Genomic DNA, 19,609 nt, shown 5'->3' with positions numbered 1-19,609 from the left:
CAATGGGTTACTGGCAAAAAACCCACTAATAAACGCAAGTAATGAGGCGATTTTAACAAATAATTTTTGAGGAGATAAATATAAATACGACTTGGTTAAGAAATAGTTATTTAGTTCTTTGAAGTTGCTAAGTTAATTATGGATATGGATTCGACAATAGGGGAGTCTCAACCTGATTCGATTATACGGATATATGTGAAGAAACGAAGTGGGAAACACCTTGCAGTATTGAATATAAATAAGGATGCTACTGTTAGTGATTTAAAGCTAAATTTTTATGAAGAATTTCACTACTATCCAGAAAGGCAGTGGTTTAATGTTGCAAGACCAAACGGAGAGGTGCTTAAAGAAGGGAAGTTAGAATCATACGGAGTAGAAGATGGGACTACTTTATATTTTAAGGATCTAGGGGTCCAAATTTCATGGAGATTAGTATTTTTTATAGAGTATCTTGGACCAATCTTAATATTCCCAATTTTTTATTTCTTCCCGACATTAATTTATGGCGAACCGGCTCCACCTAAAAGTATTTCTCAAAAACTTGCGTTTGCTTTGGCTTTATGCCATTATATTAAAAGAGAGATTGAGACATGCTTTGTCCACAGGTTTTCAAACGCAACTATGCCTCTTATTAGACTTCCAATCAACTGCTTTCATTATTGGTTTATTTTTGGTGTTTTTGTTGGGTATTACACATTTCATCCAAAATATTCGCCTCCGGAGTTTTCCCCAATAACTTTATATTCAATTGCTGTTTTAATGTGTGTCTTCGAGTCTTTGAATTTCAGTTCCCATTTGGTTTTGAGGAAATTGAGAGACAGAGGTACAAAGAAAAGAGGCATTCCATATGGCTCAGGCTTTGATATTGTTTCTTGCGCTAACTATTTTTGGGAAACACTTTCATGGATATGTTTTAGCTTTATTGCAAACTGCGCTACTTGTTGGCTATACACTTTAGTTGCCTTTATCCAAATGGCACAATGGGCATTAAAAAAACACAAAAATTATCACAAAGAATTTTCTAACTACCCAAAATGTAGGAAGGCAATTGTGCCATTTGTTTTGTAATGCACCAAATTATATAATTTTATTAGTTAATAATAATTATTAAGCCAAAATTTAACGATTATAGCAGTTATAAATGTTAGTTTTTAATTTATATTATTTCATTCATTTTCCTTTCAATCTATTCTATAACAAATAAACCTTTGAGTTTATTTGTAAGTTGTTTAAATTTTTAACTACTTGAGTGGTTCATTTTAAAGTTTTTCTTAATTTAATAATTGTGTTAAAGATAATAAGAATTTGCGATGAAAAATACATGTTAATTGAACTTTTGGCGGTATTTTTTTCAGATTTGACATTTAAGAAAATTATTTAACTGAAATGCAGCTATTTAAAATAAAGGGAATATTAATATACAATAAAATTGATTATAATGAGTACTAGGATGACGAAGAATAAAAGAAAGAGGGTTCCCCAGGACAACAAAACAAATGAGCTGATTTTTCTTGAGAGTGGATTAAAAAAAAATGTGGAATCAAATTTGAAAAGCTCATTTACAGGAAATGAATTGGTAATAATTAAGGGAGAAGTGGGTTCTTGGCTAAGGTTGGTTTCTGGCTCATCGCTTTTTCCAGTGGGTGCTGAGAAAATTTTGAGTTCTGTAAATAATAAGGAGTTATTTAGAGGATTGATTATTTCGAAAAGAATAACAAATCTACCCATTAGATATACAAATATACCTGGCTCTATAATTCCAAATCTATGCAAAAATTCATTATATTCTATTTCTGAAAGATTTCCTTGTACACCACTTAATTCAGATTTTGAGAAAGAAAACTTTGAAAAGATTTTATTTCAAGTCGAGAAGTCTTTTGACAGCAGTACTGAATTAGAAGAAGCACTTTTTGGAGTCATAGACAGTTCAGAAAAGCTTATAGAAAGGAGTGAGTTTTCAATCAATAAAAAAAGAAAGAAAGAAACAAAAGCTAATATTGATTTTTTGGAACAAAAGCTATCAATTTTTCCAGGTAATGTTGGAAGAGAGTACCTCGTGTTTCAAAGATATGATGAAGGAGTAATCTTGGATAAAGATGCGGTAATGGATGCAACCCCCGAAATTCTTGCTCAACATATAGCTAGAAGATTAAGAGGATGCACTATATTGGATGCATGCGGAGGAGTAGGTGGCAATACAATCGCATTTTCACAACACTGTAAGCGTGTAATTTCAGTAGAAATTTCTAACTACAGGACACTAATTTGTAAACATAACTCACAAATATATAAGTTGTACGGGGAATCATCTTGTTTTGGTAGTCAAAACATTGTTGGGGGTGAAAGTTTTATTGATGTAATTAGAGAATCTGGATCGCCTACTTTACCTTTTAACCAAGCTCACTCAATCGATGAAAGTGGCAACTTAAACATGTACTTTGATCCGAAAAGTAACATAGTATTTATTAATGGTGATATTTTGAATTTTTGTAACTGGTACCACATTTATAGTCGTAAAGAATATAGCGGTACTTCCTCTTCAATAGTCAAACAGGCATTTAAGGATTTTGAAAACTTTGAGTGGGCTTTTGCTTCTCCACCATGGGGTGGATATTCATACAATGGGATTAAAAATTTTAGTTTGGAGAATAACTCACTATTAAACTATAAAGAGATGATTATCAGACTTTCTTCAATTGCAAACAATATTGCATTGTTTTTACCTAGAAATACAAATTTGTCAGAATTTTCAGCCTTGCTTTCAATACTTGGGTTTCACGCCATAGAAATTGAGGCAATTCGTGATACAAGGTTTAACTATATACTAGGGATAGTTTTGTACTCAGTAAGAACTAAATCCAAGTTTAAATTACGATATTTATTTGGTCAAGATATTAATTTCATGAATGACCAAATTTCAAAAAGATTAATATCTTTTACTGAAAATATGATTAAAAAAACAAACCCAGGGAGTAATACAAATTCCAATCAAAAAAACATATCAAAACCAGGAATCAAAAAATTATCGAAATTTGGGAGAAAGGTCGAGAAGTTATTAAAAAAAAAAGGATTAGAGTCACTAATAGTCATTACATATATATTGAACTACATTGTACACAGGAACGATTATTACACAAATCCTTTCCTACTAAATTACTCAAGTGATTTTTTTCCAGTAGTTGGCAATGATTTAGTTCAAATTCCAACTATTAGTATTAAAATGAAAAGAAAATACGACAAATATATAAGAAAGATTATTAAGAAGTTTGATAAAGGAAATCAATTTTCAGACTCAGAGTAATTCTCCACCTTAATATCATTGATTCCAAGACTTTCATTTTGATCGTTAGTACGTTGATATTTCTCTGTTTTCAATTGTTGATCATCTTGGATAAATTGGCCATTAACAATACGTTTACCAATAAAGCTATGGTCTGCTGCATCGTCAATAATTAAAGTAAACTTTTCTTTTTTTTCTAATAAATTTTCCAGGTTTTGAATTACTTTTTGAAAACCTTTCTTTTGTTCAGATGTTGCAGAATCACCCTGGAAAGTAAAGCAATCTTTCAGGGAATCTGTAATTTTAATAATCATACCCTCGACAGTCGTAAATAATGATCCCAAAGATCCCATTCCCATTTCAAGTTCAATCTCAGGAATCTCAATTGAAGCAGTATCACTTTTTAAGACGTCTCTATTTAAATCTAGTTCGTTTTCGACAGATAAAATCCTAAAATGATAGATTTTAATTAAAGTTATTTTGATAATAATAAATAAACTTACCATTTTTTTGCAAGCTCACCATACGCACCTGAAGGCTTTAATTCATTTGTTTTAATCCCGCAAAAACTGCAAACAAATGCCATAATAAGGCATCTTCTGAAACCAGGAATATCTATTTCACATACATCGCTCTCACCATTATTACCACAGTTTGGACAAGGCACATCGAACTTAATACGATCATCATTGTTACTCATTTCGCCTTGATCCTCAATACTCTTATTTAAGTCAATATAATGAGGAATGAGGTGATCTGGAATATCTGCTCCTTTGCTAAATGTATTATTTGGATTATCTTTTCTTGGCTGATATGTAGAAATACGATGACTTTCTTCATTTTGCAGATTCTGAACTCCAAAGTATCCCATTTCTTCCAACTGCTTTTTTGTTCGATCATAAAGTTTTCTTTTCATATTATGGTCAACAAGAGGCGCAATTGGATTTTGGATAAAGCTATTTCCACTTGGATCATCTAGTTTAATAGTAAAGGGAAGCCCCTTACCTTCTAGATACCCTTTTAAATTATTAATAATTTTTTCAATCTTGTTACCTACTTGTTGATCTTCAGCAATTCTCGCTTCTTGATTGAGCGAAAGACCTTGAATAGTTTTTGTGATTATACCTTCAATAGTTGAAATTACACCTTTTTGAGTAGATGGAGGGATGTCAAGCTCTTGCTCTAATATTGAAATAGTTGCGAATTCTGATTTTACAATTTGTCTATCTAGATCAGAAACATTCGTTACAACTAACTCAATACACTCCCCCTTATCCTGCAAAACACCTCCTGATTGGATCTCGTTATTTTTAAATCCACAATGTGGACATTCAAATGACATTAATATTACTTCTTTGAATTGCGGAATTGACGTAAGTAATAATTTTGTTTCGCCTTCTTTATAACAGTTCATACACAATGACTGAATAATGGTTGGGCCTATTTCTTCATCTTTATTATATTCAGGATTTTCGCTCATCTTTGGAGATTTAAACTTAAGTAGTCTTTTTTGAACCAAAAAATTGTCTGAGAATCAGAAAATTTGGCGCGCCAGGTCAACAATACTAAAACAATAGAAACCAAAAACTATTTAAAGAATTTGTTGAGATATTTAAAATACCGGATTTTTCGTAGCAAAGTTCTGAATTCAGTAAAATTGTATAACGCAGATGATTAAGAAGTTATTATTGAGAAACAAATGACTAGATTTGCAAGAAAGGGGGGAACATTGAAATATTACTTGATGATAATACGATAATAATATTTTTTATTACTTTGAGCAAAAGAAATTCTTTTTGTAAAAGGAAAAAGAAAAATGAGGGAAATTTTATTTGAGTTTTATTTTTTTTTAATGTCTCGAATTATAAAAGAAAAATGTTGGTTTACCGCAATAAGTTTAATTCTGTACGACATTGAAATTCCGTGAATCTATTACAAGTTTTCCTATTTGGTAAAAAAAATAATATTTGGAAATTAATTAATTAAGATGTCTTTTCAAATTGTCCCAGATCAGTTAGAAGAGGTAGAAGAAGATGTGAACACTGCAATTGCAGTTGCTGTTTCAACTAATAGAAACGCACTTATGGAAATTGGTATAAATGAAGAAGAAGAAGGAACCCCAATGTCTCAAAGCACCAATATAGAGGGCCAGCTACAAACACAACAGAGCTACAGCTCAGATACATTATTTCCGGACGATGTGCAGTCGTTCTTAATTAATCTTAATGATTCTATTACAAGACGTGATATTGAAAGAATCCGATATTTTCATGAGAATTCACATAATAACCTGACTTTTAAATACTACATGAAGTCCCGATGGCCAAATCCATCAGTAGTAGAAAATTTAATTGATAGCTTTAGCTATTTTTCAGAACTAACCAAACTTTTGTATACTGAACAGTATTATCGTCACATATTTGCCAAATTCCCAAATCATGTTAAGTGGATAGATAGAGTCTCATCATGGAAGAATTATATTGCATTGTTTAATTATTTGTTATTCAGAGGGCATTCAAACACTGAGTCACAAGAGGTACAAGTACCTAATTCTTTAAAGGAGTACTTTGAAAGTAACGACTTGAGTACAAATTATGATCGAGAAGATGAAATATGTTTGCCTCCCGAAATGATTAATGGCATAATTGATGAATTTTTATATCAGTTTCAGGATACATGTAGATACAGAACTAGGATAGCACATGTGATATCAATGAGCGAGCAAAGCCAAAATGAGGGAAGAGCAGCAAAGGTGGATCAAGATGTTTGGAGATGCGATATTATTCTCCAGATATTCCAGTCCTTTGTTGATTTAAGCGAGATAAGAGCACTGATGAGTACGGATGGTGCGGTTTCCCAGCAAGATCAATTACAGGCTTTAAGTTCTGTTGATTTAATTCCAATTAGATACCAACTTGGGTACTTCTCAATTCTTGGGTTATTACGCCTACATGCGTTACTTGGAAGCTACTATATTGCAATTGAAATTTCAAATGGTATTGATCACCAGATTTTCCGTCCATTACTGTGGAAGGTTCAAACAGCTTATGTTTCTTATTTGTATTATTTAGGATTTTCGTATATGATGTTGCAAAGGTACATTGACGCAATCCGAATTTTCCAACAGAGCACAGTCAGCTTCACATCAAATGCAATGAATTCCAATAATTCTTCGTCCCATTCTTCTCCATACCAACATGATGCCATAGGAAAGTTTGTTGACAGAATGTCTTGGTTGATGCTCTTCTGCCAGCTTCTCTCCTATGGAAATAGTTCCAACTTTAATAGAATGGAGGAGTCTTTATCACACCAAAATGACAGGAAGACATCTCCGTCATTTTCCCCACTAGGATCAGACACTTCAAACTGGAAGGAAATGTTGTCAAAGGTATCACCTAGATTCATATCCCCAAGTGTACCAGTAATAACTCCAAGAGATCAGATGGTAAAGACCGATCAGAGCGAACCCCAGCAAAGGCAGATGCAGACGTTCTCACCCCTTATGCACCTTTACGAATTGAGTTCAATGATAAGATCTTTCACAAAGCTTTACAATAATTTGAATGTCGATACTTTGGCGAGCCTGATGCACATTGCAAAGAAAAATGGCAATTTGAAGTCCCGCGAGGTGATTAAGTCTCGTGGAGGAGCTGATTCTCAAACTAATGAACCAACAAACAATATTCCTTTAGTATCTGACGACTTTGAAGTACAGGAGCCATCAAGCATCGCAAGATCTCAAATAATTGCAATCAAAAGCAGATCTGGACGCCAAAGGATTTGGAAGTCAGGAGATTTACATTCTGGTGAACTGGTTCCATTGAATGGAGATGTTGACCTACTTCTAGATCTAGATACAATACATATTATTGAAGGAAAGCAGGTTGATAAATTCTTTGGGGATATCTTCGCAAAGCAAATTGTTAAGGCTCGCAACTTACTTAGACACATCGACTCGCTAACGAGTAAAAGCTCAGACTTATCCTCAAAGAGGGAAAAGGCCTAGTCATTCAAGATTCTGATATCTTTTCTACATGACATTCTGGATTGTTAGGAATTGTTTTCTATTAGACTACTGTATATGTTACCCTATTCTAATAATTTTTCTCTATAAACTCGAAAATTTTGCAAAATAAACAAAAATTAAAGCTTCAAGCTATTGACACTATAAATGTTTAGTAATTTGAATTAGTTCGCTTCTATTTGAGGTACTTTCTATGCGGTATGGAGACAAATTAAAAAGGGATAGCATCAACGTATAGTGGAGGGTAGTGAGGAGTTCCGGGTATCGTTAGATCGCTGTGAGATTCGTCCATCGTAGTAATTCCACTACAATGATCATTTATTATGTTATCGTCTTGAAATTCAGGGTGGCTGTTCTTCATATGGCGAATATAAGGAGTTCTGTAGCCATACTTCTTGGGGCATAAGTGGCACTCGTAAGGCTTGCTGTTGCAGTGAGAAACTTGTATGTGTTTTCTAACATTACTCTTCGAGCTATAAAATCTTCCACAATCAGGATATGGACACCTATATGAACAATCAATATCACTATCTTTATTTTCTCCAATTGTGTTATTCAATAAAGGGTCATTTTCGTTGTGACCTACATTGGCCTCATTAGGCAAAGCATAGAGGCACTGATTTTGTGAATTATCATTATTTATTATACACTGACTTTGGTTAAGAATTAGCGGCTGTGGTTCATTAGTTGAAGACCAGTGTTTAGATTTAATGTGTCTTACTAAGCCTGGGTATGAAAGAAAAGCTGCTGAACATAGCATTGGATCAGCTCTGCAAACATACCAACATTGCTTTGAGTTGCTATCTTCTGTACGATTAGGGAATGGAATTTCAGCAGTAAGATGTTGTCTGAGAGTATGCCTTTGAAGAGAAGTGGCAGAGGGAAAGAGATTGCCACAAACCTCACAAATATATGGTGTATCATGTGACCTTTTAATGTGCCTTCTTAAAGATGTCGGGCTCATAAATACACTATTACACGACGAACATGGATAACTCGCCTTTTCTTCGATTGAACTATGTACCAACATCATATGACGGCGTAAGTGGTCACTTCTTCCAAACGCCTTCGAACATTCATGACATTTAAAGAGCTTTATTCCAGTATGAGTTTGAGCATGACGCTCCAAATGAGACCTTCTTTTAAACGATGCATGACAACCAGGATATCCACAAGCGAATAGTCTTGGAGATTTCACATCTACAGCTTCTGAAGACATTACTCTTCATAAATAACGAATACTGTTTTGTTATACTTAAGTTGCCAACTTTTACTCAACTGTTTAATCACGAAGCAAGCCGCTTACATAAACTCGTTTAATATCAATGAAAAGGAAAAAAAGTAATAATTATATAATAATTATTGGCGGCGTCCTTTAGCCACAATATTTTAATTATTCGCTCCACTCCAGCGACTTAATATATATATTTGACTATTTAAAAAACTGGAATTGTTCATTTGGCGCCTAATTTCAAGACACATTTTAAAAGTTAAATAATAAATTAATTGATGTTAAATAAAAATATTAGGAAAAGATATATAATATTTATATAATTAAAAACTTTTTGCCGGTAATTGATCTTGTTTTCGTTTTTTCTCAATAGAGTCGTTTTTGTGTAAAATAAAAGATTTATGTTAATAATATGGCGGGTTTCTATTCACAAAGTTATTTTTGAAGTGATTTGTTTTATTTTGTGCACTGTTAGTTAGAGCCTTTTTAGTTTCGCAGTTTTTATTCTCTTTGGTGTTAATCTTGAGTTAGTTTAAGAGCTTTTAGTACGGGCTACAGTTTAGGGAAAATGTGACAATTTGATCTCAAATAATTGTCAATTGACTTGTGTTTCTACTTATAGTTTGAGATCTTAAGTGTTTGCTCTGAAATTGAGGGCAGAAAATAGAGATATTGTTGAATATTTGATTAAGATACTATTAGCAATGAATGTATTGTAATTTAAAAGCAATTTACAATATGATTAAATTTAAAATAATAAATAAGTACATTGTTGATATAGGCTGGAAAAAAATGGATTTGTTTTTGGCTTGGAAATCGCCTATTATTGGAATTTATCAATATTAAAAAGTTAGATGTGTTAAGGATTCAGAGGTAGAGAATTTACTAAATTAAAAAGCCCGAGAAGAATCACAAAAAATTAAATCTGTGAAGCTTTGAATACAAACTTTATTAATTTTAAGCCTAAGACTTATAGTCGAATTCTGCAGTAATAAACACTTCAAAAGTAGAATATTACTTGAAGTAATACAAAAAATTAAGGTTTAACGAGAAGATGCTTGGTAATAATAAATTTTCCCACAAATTGTAACTATTAATAACAATTTTAGCAACTTTACAGTATTTTTGCCGGTCATTCTACAATAAAACAAATCTGTTTTTTGGCGCTGAATGGCACCATATATTTGTACAGGATAAAAGTCGATAGACTAATATTAATGATAAGAATTGGCAATGAGACTGCATTTAATCTTATGTTCTGATACGAGATTAAGTACATGATTGACCTACTTTATGATCTTAGGAAGTATGCAGTTGCAAAGCACCCAGAATTCCTCACAGCAATTAGCGATGCTGAAAAGGGTGCTCTTCAGTTAGGTGTGGACCAAGGTGTGCTTGAGCAAAATGGCAGCTTAAAAGACGATGAGGAAATGTCCAGTTATTACAGCGAGATTCGTTCGATTGGCGTTTCTCTTGGCTATATAAACAAGATGATTGATGAAATCAGGATTAATAAGCAACGTGCATTGCTAACTACAAGCTCAAGTGAGGACGAAGAGATATCTGAGAATCTGTCTAAGATTCTGGATGAGACACATGAAAGGACTCTGGAGTTAAAGAATAATATAGAATATTTAAGGGCTCAAAATGAAAATCTTAAAAAGAAGGCCAGTAAAAAAGAAGCAGCTGAAATTATGATTAGAGAAAATTTGCTTCAGACTATCTCGAAGAGATTTAGGGAAACTATATCCGAATTTCAGGCAGTACAGTCTGAATACAAAGCTGAGATGAGAAATAAGATTTTTAGACAAATAAAAATAGTCTATCCAGATGTCACACAAAATACTATTGAATTGATTGCTGAAGAAGAAGGCAAGATAACTACAACACAACTAATAAAAATGAAATTGAGTGGATCACATGAAACTATCGGAAATGCAATAACTGATTTACAAGATAGATATAGAGATATTAGAAGGCTCGAGAAGAGTGTTGAAGAGTTACAGCAGTTATTTATTGAGTTGGCATCGTTAATTAATGAGCAGGGTGAAATGTTGGACCACATCGAGTTCTCTGTCTCTACTGCTAGGGATTACACTGAAAAAGCGGACATAGAGTTAATTTCGGCCAGAAAATATCAAAAGAGAACCCAAAAGAAGATGCTGTGGATTATTTTGTGTATATTTATACTGATCTTCGTTGTTATGCTACCTATAATCATCGGGGTTTCATTAGAAAGTTGATAGTTAGAATAACTTAATGCTAATTAATCTTTTAACTTTTGCAAATTAGAATTTTGGCTTTTTTTTTCCAAAAACTGCCGCAATTTGTTGGTAAATATAAATTATGAATTTTGAGGTGAATAATAAATTATGCCTTAGCGTTGAATCTAGGATTGAAATTGAGCTTGAAAAAAGCCAGCTTAGTGCATCAGAAAAGTTTTTCTTTTCAGAATCAAAGTTTGATTTTTTAGTAGAAGCAGTCTGTAAATCATTTGATGTAATACATGACATTAATATTTTGTTGATCGTATTAAAGTTATACTCTGGTAGAGTAATTGCTTGCAACGATCACCTGAACATATATGATGGATACTCAGAGTATAACAGACCACAGATCTTACTTTTGTTGAAAAAGAGCTGGGTTATTTCTATTGGAATATGCAAAAGAATCGAAAAACTTGAAACTAATTTCATTGAAAAAATCAACAATTATTGTAATCAAGAAGACTCAAAAGATATTTTAACCTGCTTATCTTGTTTACTATTGCCATTTCTGATATTTAGTAAATCTAGGCTTAACGGGAATCTTCTTCCATGTAATTTTAAAGAAAAGTTATCTCTTTTGGATGAAATTAAACTTGGCTCAAGATTTAGATGCCTGAAATTCATTCAAGACGAGAAATACATTCATAAACCAACCGAAGAGCTCATAGAGAAAAAGATCACAAAAACTGATAATAAGAAAAGTATACCAAAGCTTGCAAGTGAAATTAATTTACTAAATACATTAGAGCAAAGAACACTTGCAATATTAAATATGATAACTTTTGATGAGAATGGCTTTGGCTATAATAAAATCTTGAACATTAATAATCATCATCTTATTTTTAATCTTTGGGAGGAGTATATAAGTATTGGTTCTGAAGAATGTCTGATATCTGAAATTATAGAAACAAAAAACCTTCCTTCTATGTGCTTAAAATGCGAAATACTATTTATAATAACTACTTATTCGAGAGAAGGATCCACTTTTGAGAAGGTTATTAAGATAATTATTTCAAAGACCTCTAAAGATCACAAAATAATGCATTATATTTGTAATAGGTGGCAATCATTGTTAGGAGAAGATAAAATCGAATATATTTCTAAAGAATCACAAATTCAAGCAATAAAAGACTATTGGAAGAATATGAGGATATTAATTTGGGAGTTTCAGATTTTAGTACCACTTGTTTCAAAAAATGTTCCATACTTTATTAAGCTTCAAAGTATTGCTTTAAGCTATTATTTAATTTCAAATTTTGTTCAGACAGATGAAATAATATATGAATACTCACAAGAAATAGAATCCATGAATAAAGTATTGCAAGTTTTGTCTAATGATATAATTAACATTATCAAAGGTTCAGTTTTACATTCTTTTGTGTTGGAAAGAAGCGTGTTGCCAAGAATCAGTGCTTTTTCTGAAAACACTATTTTCTCATGTAATTTAATTAATTTAATTAGTAGTATTGCAAATATTGATTTGGGAGAAGATGCCAACAAAGCAGTTTATTACCAGCTAGTTTCTAATATGTTATGTGATCCGTATCTTACAAGGCATTTTAGTTTTGAAGGAGAATCAGGACTTATTGATATGTTTCGTAATATTTTAGATCTGGATAAATTGTTAGTTACAGATAATTTGATCAAATTTATTTATCTTTTTGGGCAAATTCCGAGTGAAATAATTACCACGACATTATGCCAACCATCTTTTAAGAACCAAATTAAGTTACCTTTTTTAAATACATTTTCTCCAAGAATGGTTAAAAATTCAAATAGATACTCTAATTCACTTAGATTTACTGAAACATTTTCAGGAATAATAAAAATTATAAGTCAGTCAAACGAAACTAACATTAAGGTTATATTGTTATTTTTGGCAGACTTAGTCAAGAAGCTATATAACCAACATTTGGCTAATTCTAGAAGTAAAATAGTAAATCAAGATCAAAATAAAAGTGATCAAATAGACTTTTGTTATTCATACATAATTTTATACAAGTATCTAAATCATTGTTTTGAGAAATATAATAATTATATTGATGAACATGCAACTATGGCGCTAAAAAGTGTTACAAAACCTGAAATAATAATTCCAAAAAATATGATATTTATTTTATAGTTATAAAGGTAGTGGAAAGATAAGTGTTAATAAGTTTTTATATATTTGGGAAGTTTTTGAGCAATTTGCTTCTGATAGATGCAATTCCTCCATTTAAGTAGTAGTTTGATACTTGCATATTTAGCCTTTCAAAACACTGTTGAATAACAGTAGAAATATAATAGGACCTAACCCCATTTAAGCATAAGAACAAAATAATGCAATCTTGATCGATTTGTAAGTATTCCACCAGGAAATTTTTGATTTGATCATTTTTGCCTTCTGGCCATTCGATAATTTCGCCAGTTTTAGAGTTAGTATGAACTCCCAGATTTGCAATCCCTTTAATAACTTCATCCTCTAATAAATTTTTTGACCCTTTAATATGCGAAATATCATAAAGGTTCTTTGGCCTTACATCAAAAATTTTGATTTTTAAGTTTGAATTCCTTGCGAAATTGATTTTTTCTTCAAAATTATAAGGGCTGAGAATCTTAGAACTTGGAATTGGGAAGAACGAATCTTGAGCCATCTCCATTCCTTTATATACCTTATAACTATCGACATCAGCCTTGAAAAATAGAACAGGGTCACTTCCACATGTTTTGCAGTCACTGCTTTTATCTCTAATTTTGACAAGACGTACCATATTTTCACTACTTAATGAGTTATAAAAAAGCATTTTCCCAGATAAGACTGGAAGGTGATTGCGAACATCTGCTCCATTATTCCCTCCCTTTCCAAAATCGTTAAGAATTACTTTGATGACCTCGGTGGATTGTAAACACCCAATTATGCCTACAACAGTTCCTGATACACCAAACGTTTCTGCACCTCCGGGAGTACCATCAACTTTTCCATTATCTTCTCTAGGTGCAATGCATCTATAGCAAGGCCCATTAGAATAATTATATACAGTAACGTGTCCTTGCCACTTTAATGCAGCACCAGAAACAACCGGCTTTCCATAGTAAACTGCTGCATCATTTATTAAATACCTGCTCCTACAATTGTCCGTAGCATCTACAATTACATCGTAGAGTGGAAATATTTCCTTAACTAGATCTATAGATAAAGCTTCTTGATATGCAATAATTCTGGTATTTGGATTTAGTGAATTACATGATTGCTGAGCACTAATTGATTTATTCATATGATTTTTATGTGTGGAATGAATAATTTGGCGATGTAGGTTGCTAATTGATACTGTGTCATGATCAACAACTCCAATAACTCCAACACCAGCTCCAGAAAGGTATAGTAAAATAGGGCTACCCAATCCACCTGCGCCAATTACTAGTACCTTTGAGTTCTTTAATTTTACTTGGCCCGAAACTCCAACTTCTTTTAATGCAATTTGTCTAGAATATCTAATAACATTTTCTTCTGAGAGTAAAGGGGAGTTAATTGTTTCAAATATATCCTTTTTTGTATTTATTTCACCATCAGATTTCCAGAGGAAAAATATGATCGTTGAAAGTGTACATATCACTACTGATAAAAAGTAAAACCCAAATTTAGTCCAGTCCTGATCAACAAACTCCATTTTGAATAAATCAATCGATCTCAAATATTCCAAAATGTGAGTAAGGTTTATCTCTATGGCCTCAAAATTCTTTCTACTACAAATATTCTTGAAATATTTTGATTACCTTCATTATAAATAAACGTCTCCAAGTGATTTTTGGCGCGTACTCTTTCACAGTTGTATTCATTATATTTGCCAATTCATTTTTTAGCGATTTTTGAAGCTCTTTGTTTTGGTTAGGTATTAAAACGAATGAGCACTCAAAATCTCGATTAGTACTTCTATAGTTGTAGTTAGAGCTTCCGAATGCAGTGGCTATGATTGATCCTTGATTTTGCAAACCTGATTCAGAAGGATCAAATTTACTTGAATTTCTGAAAAAATATATACCTTTAAAGTGGAATGACCAATTTGGTTTTTTATATTCATGATAACTAATATTTCCTTTTTCTTGTGTGCCCAGCTGTTTAATAAGTGAATAATTTATGTAAGTGTATAGTTTTGGAAGAATCAAAGTTCTGATTCTTTCCAGTGATGTCTTCTTTTCAATTTTATTCTTCTTGTCAGATTTTGTGATAGGAACTCCGGATACTATGTTTATTGACCCCTCTATATTTTTAAGCAACGAAATTAGGTATTTAGGAAGATTCAGATAAGGAGCCATGAGAAATACATTTGTACTTTTTTTATCACAAAGCTGGGAGATGTTTGTAATAATTTGTTCTTCAGATGCAATTTTAATTGGACGGCATTGAAAATAGGATGCTAAAACACACTCATCCGAAATATCTGCATCATCCAATTTCATCTTAATCTTTGATGTTATTTGATTGTGTAGGTCTACACCACTACTCAGTTCCATTAAGTCTTTTTTTAATTCATTAAATTGTGGTTTTTGTGGTTGCAATATTTTCCCTTCTGGTAGAACTCTATGTGAATACTCTGATATTAAATCCAATGATTGCTCAAAGTAGTCACATATTTTTTTTGCACCTTTAATCATAATATATCTATCTTGTTTATTTAACAAATACTCAGAATTTAAATTTGCACTAGTGATGATTATGTCGTCATCTGCCAAGAATATTTTGATATGGTACACTCCAAGTACCTCCTTGAGAAATGATGTTCTTCTAAACTTGGATAAAATATTTATTATGTTCCATGAGGTTCTTCCCAATAAATTTTCTGAGTAATTAATTATCGGGATTTTGCATAGTGAAATTACTACCGAGTTTGGATATTTTTTAAAGACCTTAATATATGGTTTTACTTTCTCACATTCTCTTGTCATTCTATTGTAGTCTAAAATTAGTTTAATTTTTAAATCATTATTGCTATTTTTCTCTAAATTTTCTGCCACTTTACACAGTGTTTTGGTGATCTTTAGGAATAAAGACAAATTAATTCATAATAAGGTTTTTGTGATAACATGAGAATTTTATTTGGAAATTTTCACTTACCTCATTTTCAGTATCAGTATATAATGAGGAGATATATATCCTTCTTTTAGCATTAAGCAATATAGAATTTAGTGAATCTTTAAAAGAAGATGGGGAATCTAAGACAGATATTTGATCATCTTTAACTTTGAAAGCCTTCCCTACGATTTCTTCAGCCATACTTTATTATTCATCTATACTGTTAATTCCCCTCGTAAAAATCGGTTGGCTCCTAATTGATTAAGAAATCGCAGATTAAAAATAAAAATTAAATAATGAAAGAAATTATAATAGGAAATAATTCTAAGAAAATATAGTTTGCTGATTTCCTAAATAAAGCATCCTACACACTTTTCAAGTTTGCACCTATATATAACTAGAAGTAATAACACATATCAATACCATGATTTAGATTTACTTATATCAATTGGACTACAGCAAAGTTTGGAAATTAAGAACCCAATCTTATAGTTACCTTGCCACAATATTATTTCTAATTAAAGTGTTAAAATTAAATTCATTTAGTAAGTAAAGTTCCCCACATTTTGGCGGCAAACATGCGGACACTGTTTTTTCCCATGAGTTGTTTTTTTAAATGAAAGAAGCCAAATAATAGAGGCTAAATAATAATATTGCTTCAAATTTAAATAATCAATAGACTTTTCATCATGAGTAGTGGGTATAGAGTTCATGATGACGATGAGTCGTCACAGAATTCTCATGATGGAAATCATTCTGCAAGCAATAGCATTGCAAACATTTTGTTGACACAAGATCCCAGTGACTACAGTGAGGCGGAGGAGGTGGCAGTTGATGATGTAGTTTATGAGGAAGAGATGGCAAATGAATCAGAGGAGGAGCTTGGAGAAGACTTATATGGTGACAACTTTATGAACGATTACAATAAGAACCCTGAATTAGATAAGTATGACCCTGAGATGTTGGACGACACTCATTATGAACATGATATTGAAGCAAAGAGAAGAGCGGATTTGGCTCTGGATCGAATGGAATTGGAGAAGTCCCACGAAAAGCAAAGGGAAATCCACCACAAATATGGAATTTCCGCATTTAATGCAGATGATGGCGATGACGGAGAAATTGAAAAGAGAAGAAAACGAAGAGAGGCATTCAGAGAAATGGCTGATGAGGCAGCCAGAGGAGCTGGAATAATTGATATAAATGAGCTTATTCAGGATTTACCATTAGCTGAGCAGTCAGAGTGGAGCGAACATGTTGAAAATATTATTCGACGGTTATTTAAAGTATTTCTACAGGACTTCAAACTTTCTTCAATGTACAAAACCATTTCAAACGGTGAATGCAAAATAGAAGAAAGAAACATCTCTTTTGAAGATCTCTATTATATTAAAAAAATTGAAGAAATGGTACAGGAGGAAAAAACAAGTTTGTATGTGGATGTTAAACATATATTTACTTTTTGTTACAAACTCTGGGATTATTTGAACCTCTACCCTACTCCAGTAATTGAGTGTTTTAACCAATGCGCGTACGAAGTTGTAACCTCTATGTATCATAGCTTATATTTTGGGAAGTCTATTATGGTAAGATTGATTGGTCTAGATTACATTGATCAGCTCAGGGATTTAAGAGTAGAGTGGTTAAATCAGTTAATTCGAGTTTCTGGAATTATTACTAGGAGAACCGACATTTTGACAAGATTTAAATCTCTATATATGGAATGTGTTAAATGTGGTTGTGACAATTTGGGTCCTTATGAAGACAACCCATTGTTCGAGGGGGGATCTCTAACCGAAAATAGTTCAATCATGAAAAATATTGGTAAGTGTACCGATTGTCAGAGCAAGGGACCTTTTGTAATTAACAGGGAAAAGACGATCTATGAAAACTACCAGAAGCTAACTATACAGGAATCACCTGGAAGCGTTCCTGCTGGAAGAGTTCCAAGATCAAGGGAAATTATTGTGAATGGGGATTTAGTAGATTATGCCTGCCCGGGAGAAGAAATCATTATTACTGGAATTTACAGAACATTTAGAGACCAAAAGTTAAATATCAAGTCAGGATTCCCAATTTTAGGAACCCAAATTTTCTGCAATAATATTGAAAAGAAGCATGACGCTCTTAGAAAAGATGATCTCACAGATGAAGATTACAAGAAAATTAAGGAGTTATCCAGGGATCCCGACGTTAAAGAAAAGATTATTTCCTCAATAGCACCATCCATTTATGGCCACAATCATATTAAGACAGCAATTGCTTGCTCGCTGTTTTCTGGAGTCAGAAAGCAGGTAGAAGGCAAGCATCACCATATTAGAGGTGATATTAACGTTTTGATTGTTGGCGATCCTGGACTTGCAAAAAGTCAGTTCCTCAAGTACGTAGAAAAGAGTTTTGATAGGACTATCTACACCTCAGGAAAAGGAGCTTCAGCAGTTGGTTTAACAGCTTCAGTTAGAAGAGATCCAGTTTCTGGTGAATGGACACTTGAAGGTGGTGCTTTAGTTCTTGCAGACGAGGGGATCTGCCTGATTGATGAGTTTGACAAGATGAGCGATAAAGATAGAGTTTCCATTCATGAAGCAATGGAACAACAAAGTATTTCAATTTCAAAAGCAGGCATTGTGACAACATTGCGTGCTAGATGCAGCATTATTGCAGCAGCAAATCCAATATTCGGCAAATATGATTCCAGCATGACGTTTAAGGATAATGTAGATCTAACGGACCCCATCATCTCTCGTTTTGATGTTTTAGCAGTTTTGAAGGATGAGGTTCATCCAATGAAGGATGAGCTATTGGCAAATTTTGTGGTCCAATCTCACATGAATAGTCAAGAAATGTATGGGGGTAGCAGCATGGACCAGCATGATCAGGAGAAGAAGTTTTCTTCTGGTTTGAGCGATACGAGCCAAAATTGTGAACAGAGATTTGCTCCAATAGACCAAAAGCTACTTTGCAAATACATCCGATATGCAAGGAAGTACTGTAAACCACAAATCAGAAGTGTAGACAAAGAAAAAATTACAACATTCTACTCAAGAATTAGGCAAGAGGCACAACAGACAGGAGGTATTTCAATGACTGTAAGGCATATAGAGAGTATTATTCGTCTTGCAGAAGCTCTGGCAAAGATGAGGCTCAGCCCAGTTGTATCAAATAAGGATGTTGATGGGGCAATTGGTATGGTTCTTGAGTCATTTATTCAAAGCCAAAAATATGCAGTTGCTCAAAGACTTTCCAAGATTTTCTCTAGATACAAGGCATTGAGCAGTGGATTTGTGGATGTATTGGAAAATTTACTATTACAATTGTTCTCTGATAAGATTCAAAAAATCAAACTGAGAAATTGGGACGAAGAACAGATGAATACTATTGTGGAAGAAGTTGACAACCTGACTATAAATTTGGATGATTTTATAGCAATAGCAGAGAAAATCAAACTATCGCATAATGTCACATTATCATACCTAAAATCATCCTCATTCTTAAAGCACTACGTCATATCGGAGACTATTGACTCCATGGGAAATAACGTCAAAATTATTTGTAAAAGAAGTAATACAGACCAAGATTCTCAAAGCCAACTTTCCATGTAAGCTGATTCAGAATGGTCAGGCCTATGAGCCGTTCTGCTGAAATATTAGGGACTAAAATTGCAAATAAGTTAGACTAAAATTCTTTTAATTGCAATGATGATTCTTTCTTTTATCTCTTCCACCTCACTTTTTTTTTTCACGACTTTATTAAAACT

General features: G+C 32.7%; 10 protein-coding genes across 10 annotated transcripts; 6 read left to right on the top strand and 4 right to left on the bottom strand.

Annotated features, from left to right (window-relative positions):
• Positions 1 to 138: 138 nt before the first annotated feature.
• Positions 139 to 1,068, top strand: cubi_00499 (steroid reductase like intregral membrane protein; the record flags this gene model as incomplete). The annotated part of the gene is made up of 1 exon (XM_029017513.1): positions 139 to 1,068. The coding sequence occupies one exon, from the start codon at positions 139 to 141 to the stop codon at positions 1,066 to 1,068; it is 930 nt and encodes a 309-aa protein (XP_028874002.1).
• Positions 1,069 to 1,438: 370 nt separating this feature from the next.
• On the top strand, positions 1,439 to 3,179 carry cubi_00498 (uncharacterized protein; the record flags this gene model as incomplete). Its single annotated transcript, XM_029017512.1, has 2 exons — positions 1,439 to 3,112; positions 3,177 to 3,179. 2 exons carry the CDS (start codon positions 1,439 to 1,441, stop codon positions 3,177 to 3,179), a joined length of 1,677 nt encoding a protein of 558 aa, XP_028874001.1.
• Positions 3,180 to 3,279: 100 nt separating this feature from the next.
• cubi_00497 (zinc finger domain-containing protein) lies at positions 3,280 to 4,760 on the bottom strand (the record flags this gene model as incomplete). The annotated part of the gene is made up of 2 exons (XM_029017511.1): positions 3,280 to 3,730; positions 3,784 to 4,760. The coding sequence occupies 2 exons, from the start codon at positions 4,758 to 4,760 to the stop codon at positions 3,280 to 3,282; spliced, it is 1,428 nt and encodes a 475-aa protein (XP_028874000.1).
• A 507-nt stretch (positions 4,761 to 5,267) lies between these two features.
• Positions 5,268 to 7,286, top strand: cubi_00496 (HSPC021 HSPC025 family protein; the record flags this gene model as incomplete). The annotated part of the gene is made up of 1 exon (XM_029017510.1): positions 5,268 to 7,286. The coding sequence occupies one exon, from the start codon at positions 5,268 to 5,270 to the stop codon at positions 7,284 to 7,286; it is 2,019 nt and encodes a 672-aa protein (XP_028873999.1).
• Positions 7,287 to 7,515: 229 nt separating this feature from the next.
• cubi_00495 (uncharacterized protein) lies at positions 7,516 to 8,523 on the bottom strand (the record flags this gene model as incomplete). Its single annotated transcript, XM_029017509.1, has 1 exon — positions 7,516 to 8,523. One exon carries the CDS (start codon positions 8,521 to 8,523, stop codon positions 7,516 to 7,518), a length of 1,008 nt encoding a protein of 335 aa, XP_028873998.1.
• Positions 8,524 to 9,812: 1,289 nt separating this feature from the next.
• Positions 9,813 to 10,778, top strand: cubi_00494 (uncharacterized protein; the record flags this gene model as incomplete). Its single annotated transcript, XM_029017508.1, has 1 exon — positions 9,813 to 10,778. One exon carries the CDS (start codon positions 9,813 to 9,815, stop codon positions 10,776 to 10,778), a length of 966 nt encoding a protein of 321 aa, XP_028873997.1.
• A 103-nt stretch (positions 10,779 to 10,881) lies between these two features.
• cubi_00493 (uncharacterized protein) lies at positions 10,882 to 12,924 on the top strand (the record flags this gene model as incomplete). Its single annotated transcript, XM_029017507.1, has 1 exon — positions 10,882 to 12,924. The coding sequence occupies one exon, from the start codon at positions 10,882 to 10,884 to the stop codon at positions 12,922 to 12,924; it is 2,043 nt and encodes a 680-aa protein (XP_028873996.1).
• Positions 12,925 to 12,961: 37 nt separating this feature from the next.
• On the bottom strand, positions 12,962 to 14,449 carry cubi_00492 (molybdopterin synthase sulfurylase; the record flags this gene model as incomplete). Its single annotated transcript, XM_029017506.1, has 1 exon — positions 12,962 to 14,449. One exon carries the CDS (start codon positions 14,447 to 14,449, stop codon positions 12,962 to 12,964), a length of 1,488 nt encoding a protein of 495 aa, XP_028873995.1.
• Positions 14,450 to 14,525: 76 nt separating this feature from the next.
• cubi_00491 (silencer-associated factor) lies at positions 14,526 to 16,053 on the bottom strand (the record flags this gene model as incomplete). Its single annotated transcript, XM_029017505.1, has 2 exons — positions 14,526 to 15,815; positions 15,895 to 16,053. 2 exons carry the CDS (start codon positions 16,051 to 16,053, stop codon positions 14,526 to 14,528), a joined length of 1,449 nt encoding a protein of 482 aa, XP_028873994.1.
• A 488-nt stretch (positions 16,054 to 16,541) lies between these two features.
• On the top strand, positions 16,542 to 19,454 carry cubi_00490 (DNA replication licensing factor MCM2 like AAA+ ATPase; the record flags this gene model as incomplete). The annotated part of the gene is made up of 1 exon (XM_029017504.1): positions 16,542 to 19,454. The coding sequence occupies one exon, from the start codon at positions 16,542 to 16,544 to the stop codon at positions 19,452 to 19,454; it is 2,913 nt and encodes a 970-aa protein (XP_028873993.1).
• Positions 19,455 to 19,609: the final 155 nt, after the last annotated feature.

The sequence above is a fragment of the Cryptosporidium ubiquitum genome (assembly GCF_001865345.1).
Source record: "Cryptosporidium ubiquitum isolate 39726 chromosome Unknown contig_14, whole genome shotgun sequence".
Taxonomy (NCBI): domain Eukaryota; phylum Apicomplexa; class Conoidasida; order Eucoccidiorida; family Cryptosporidiidae; genus Cryptosporidium; species Cryptosporidium ubiquitum.
The sequence above is the reverse complement of the archived record's forward strand: the minus strand, read 5'-3'. Positions and strand labels throughout refer to the sequence as shown.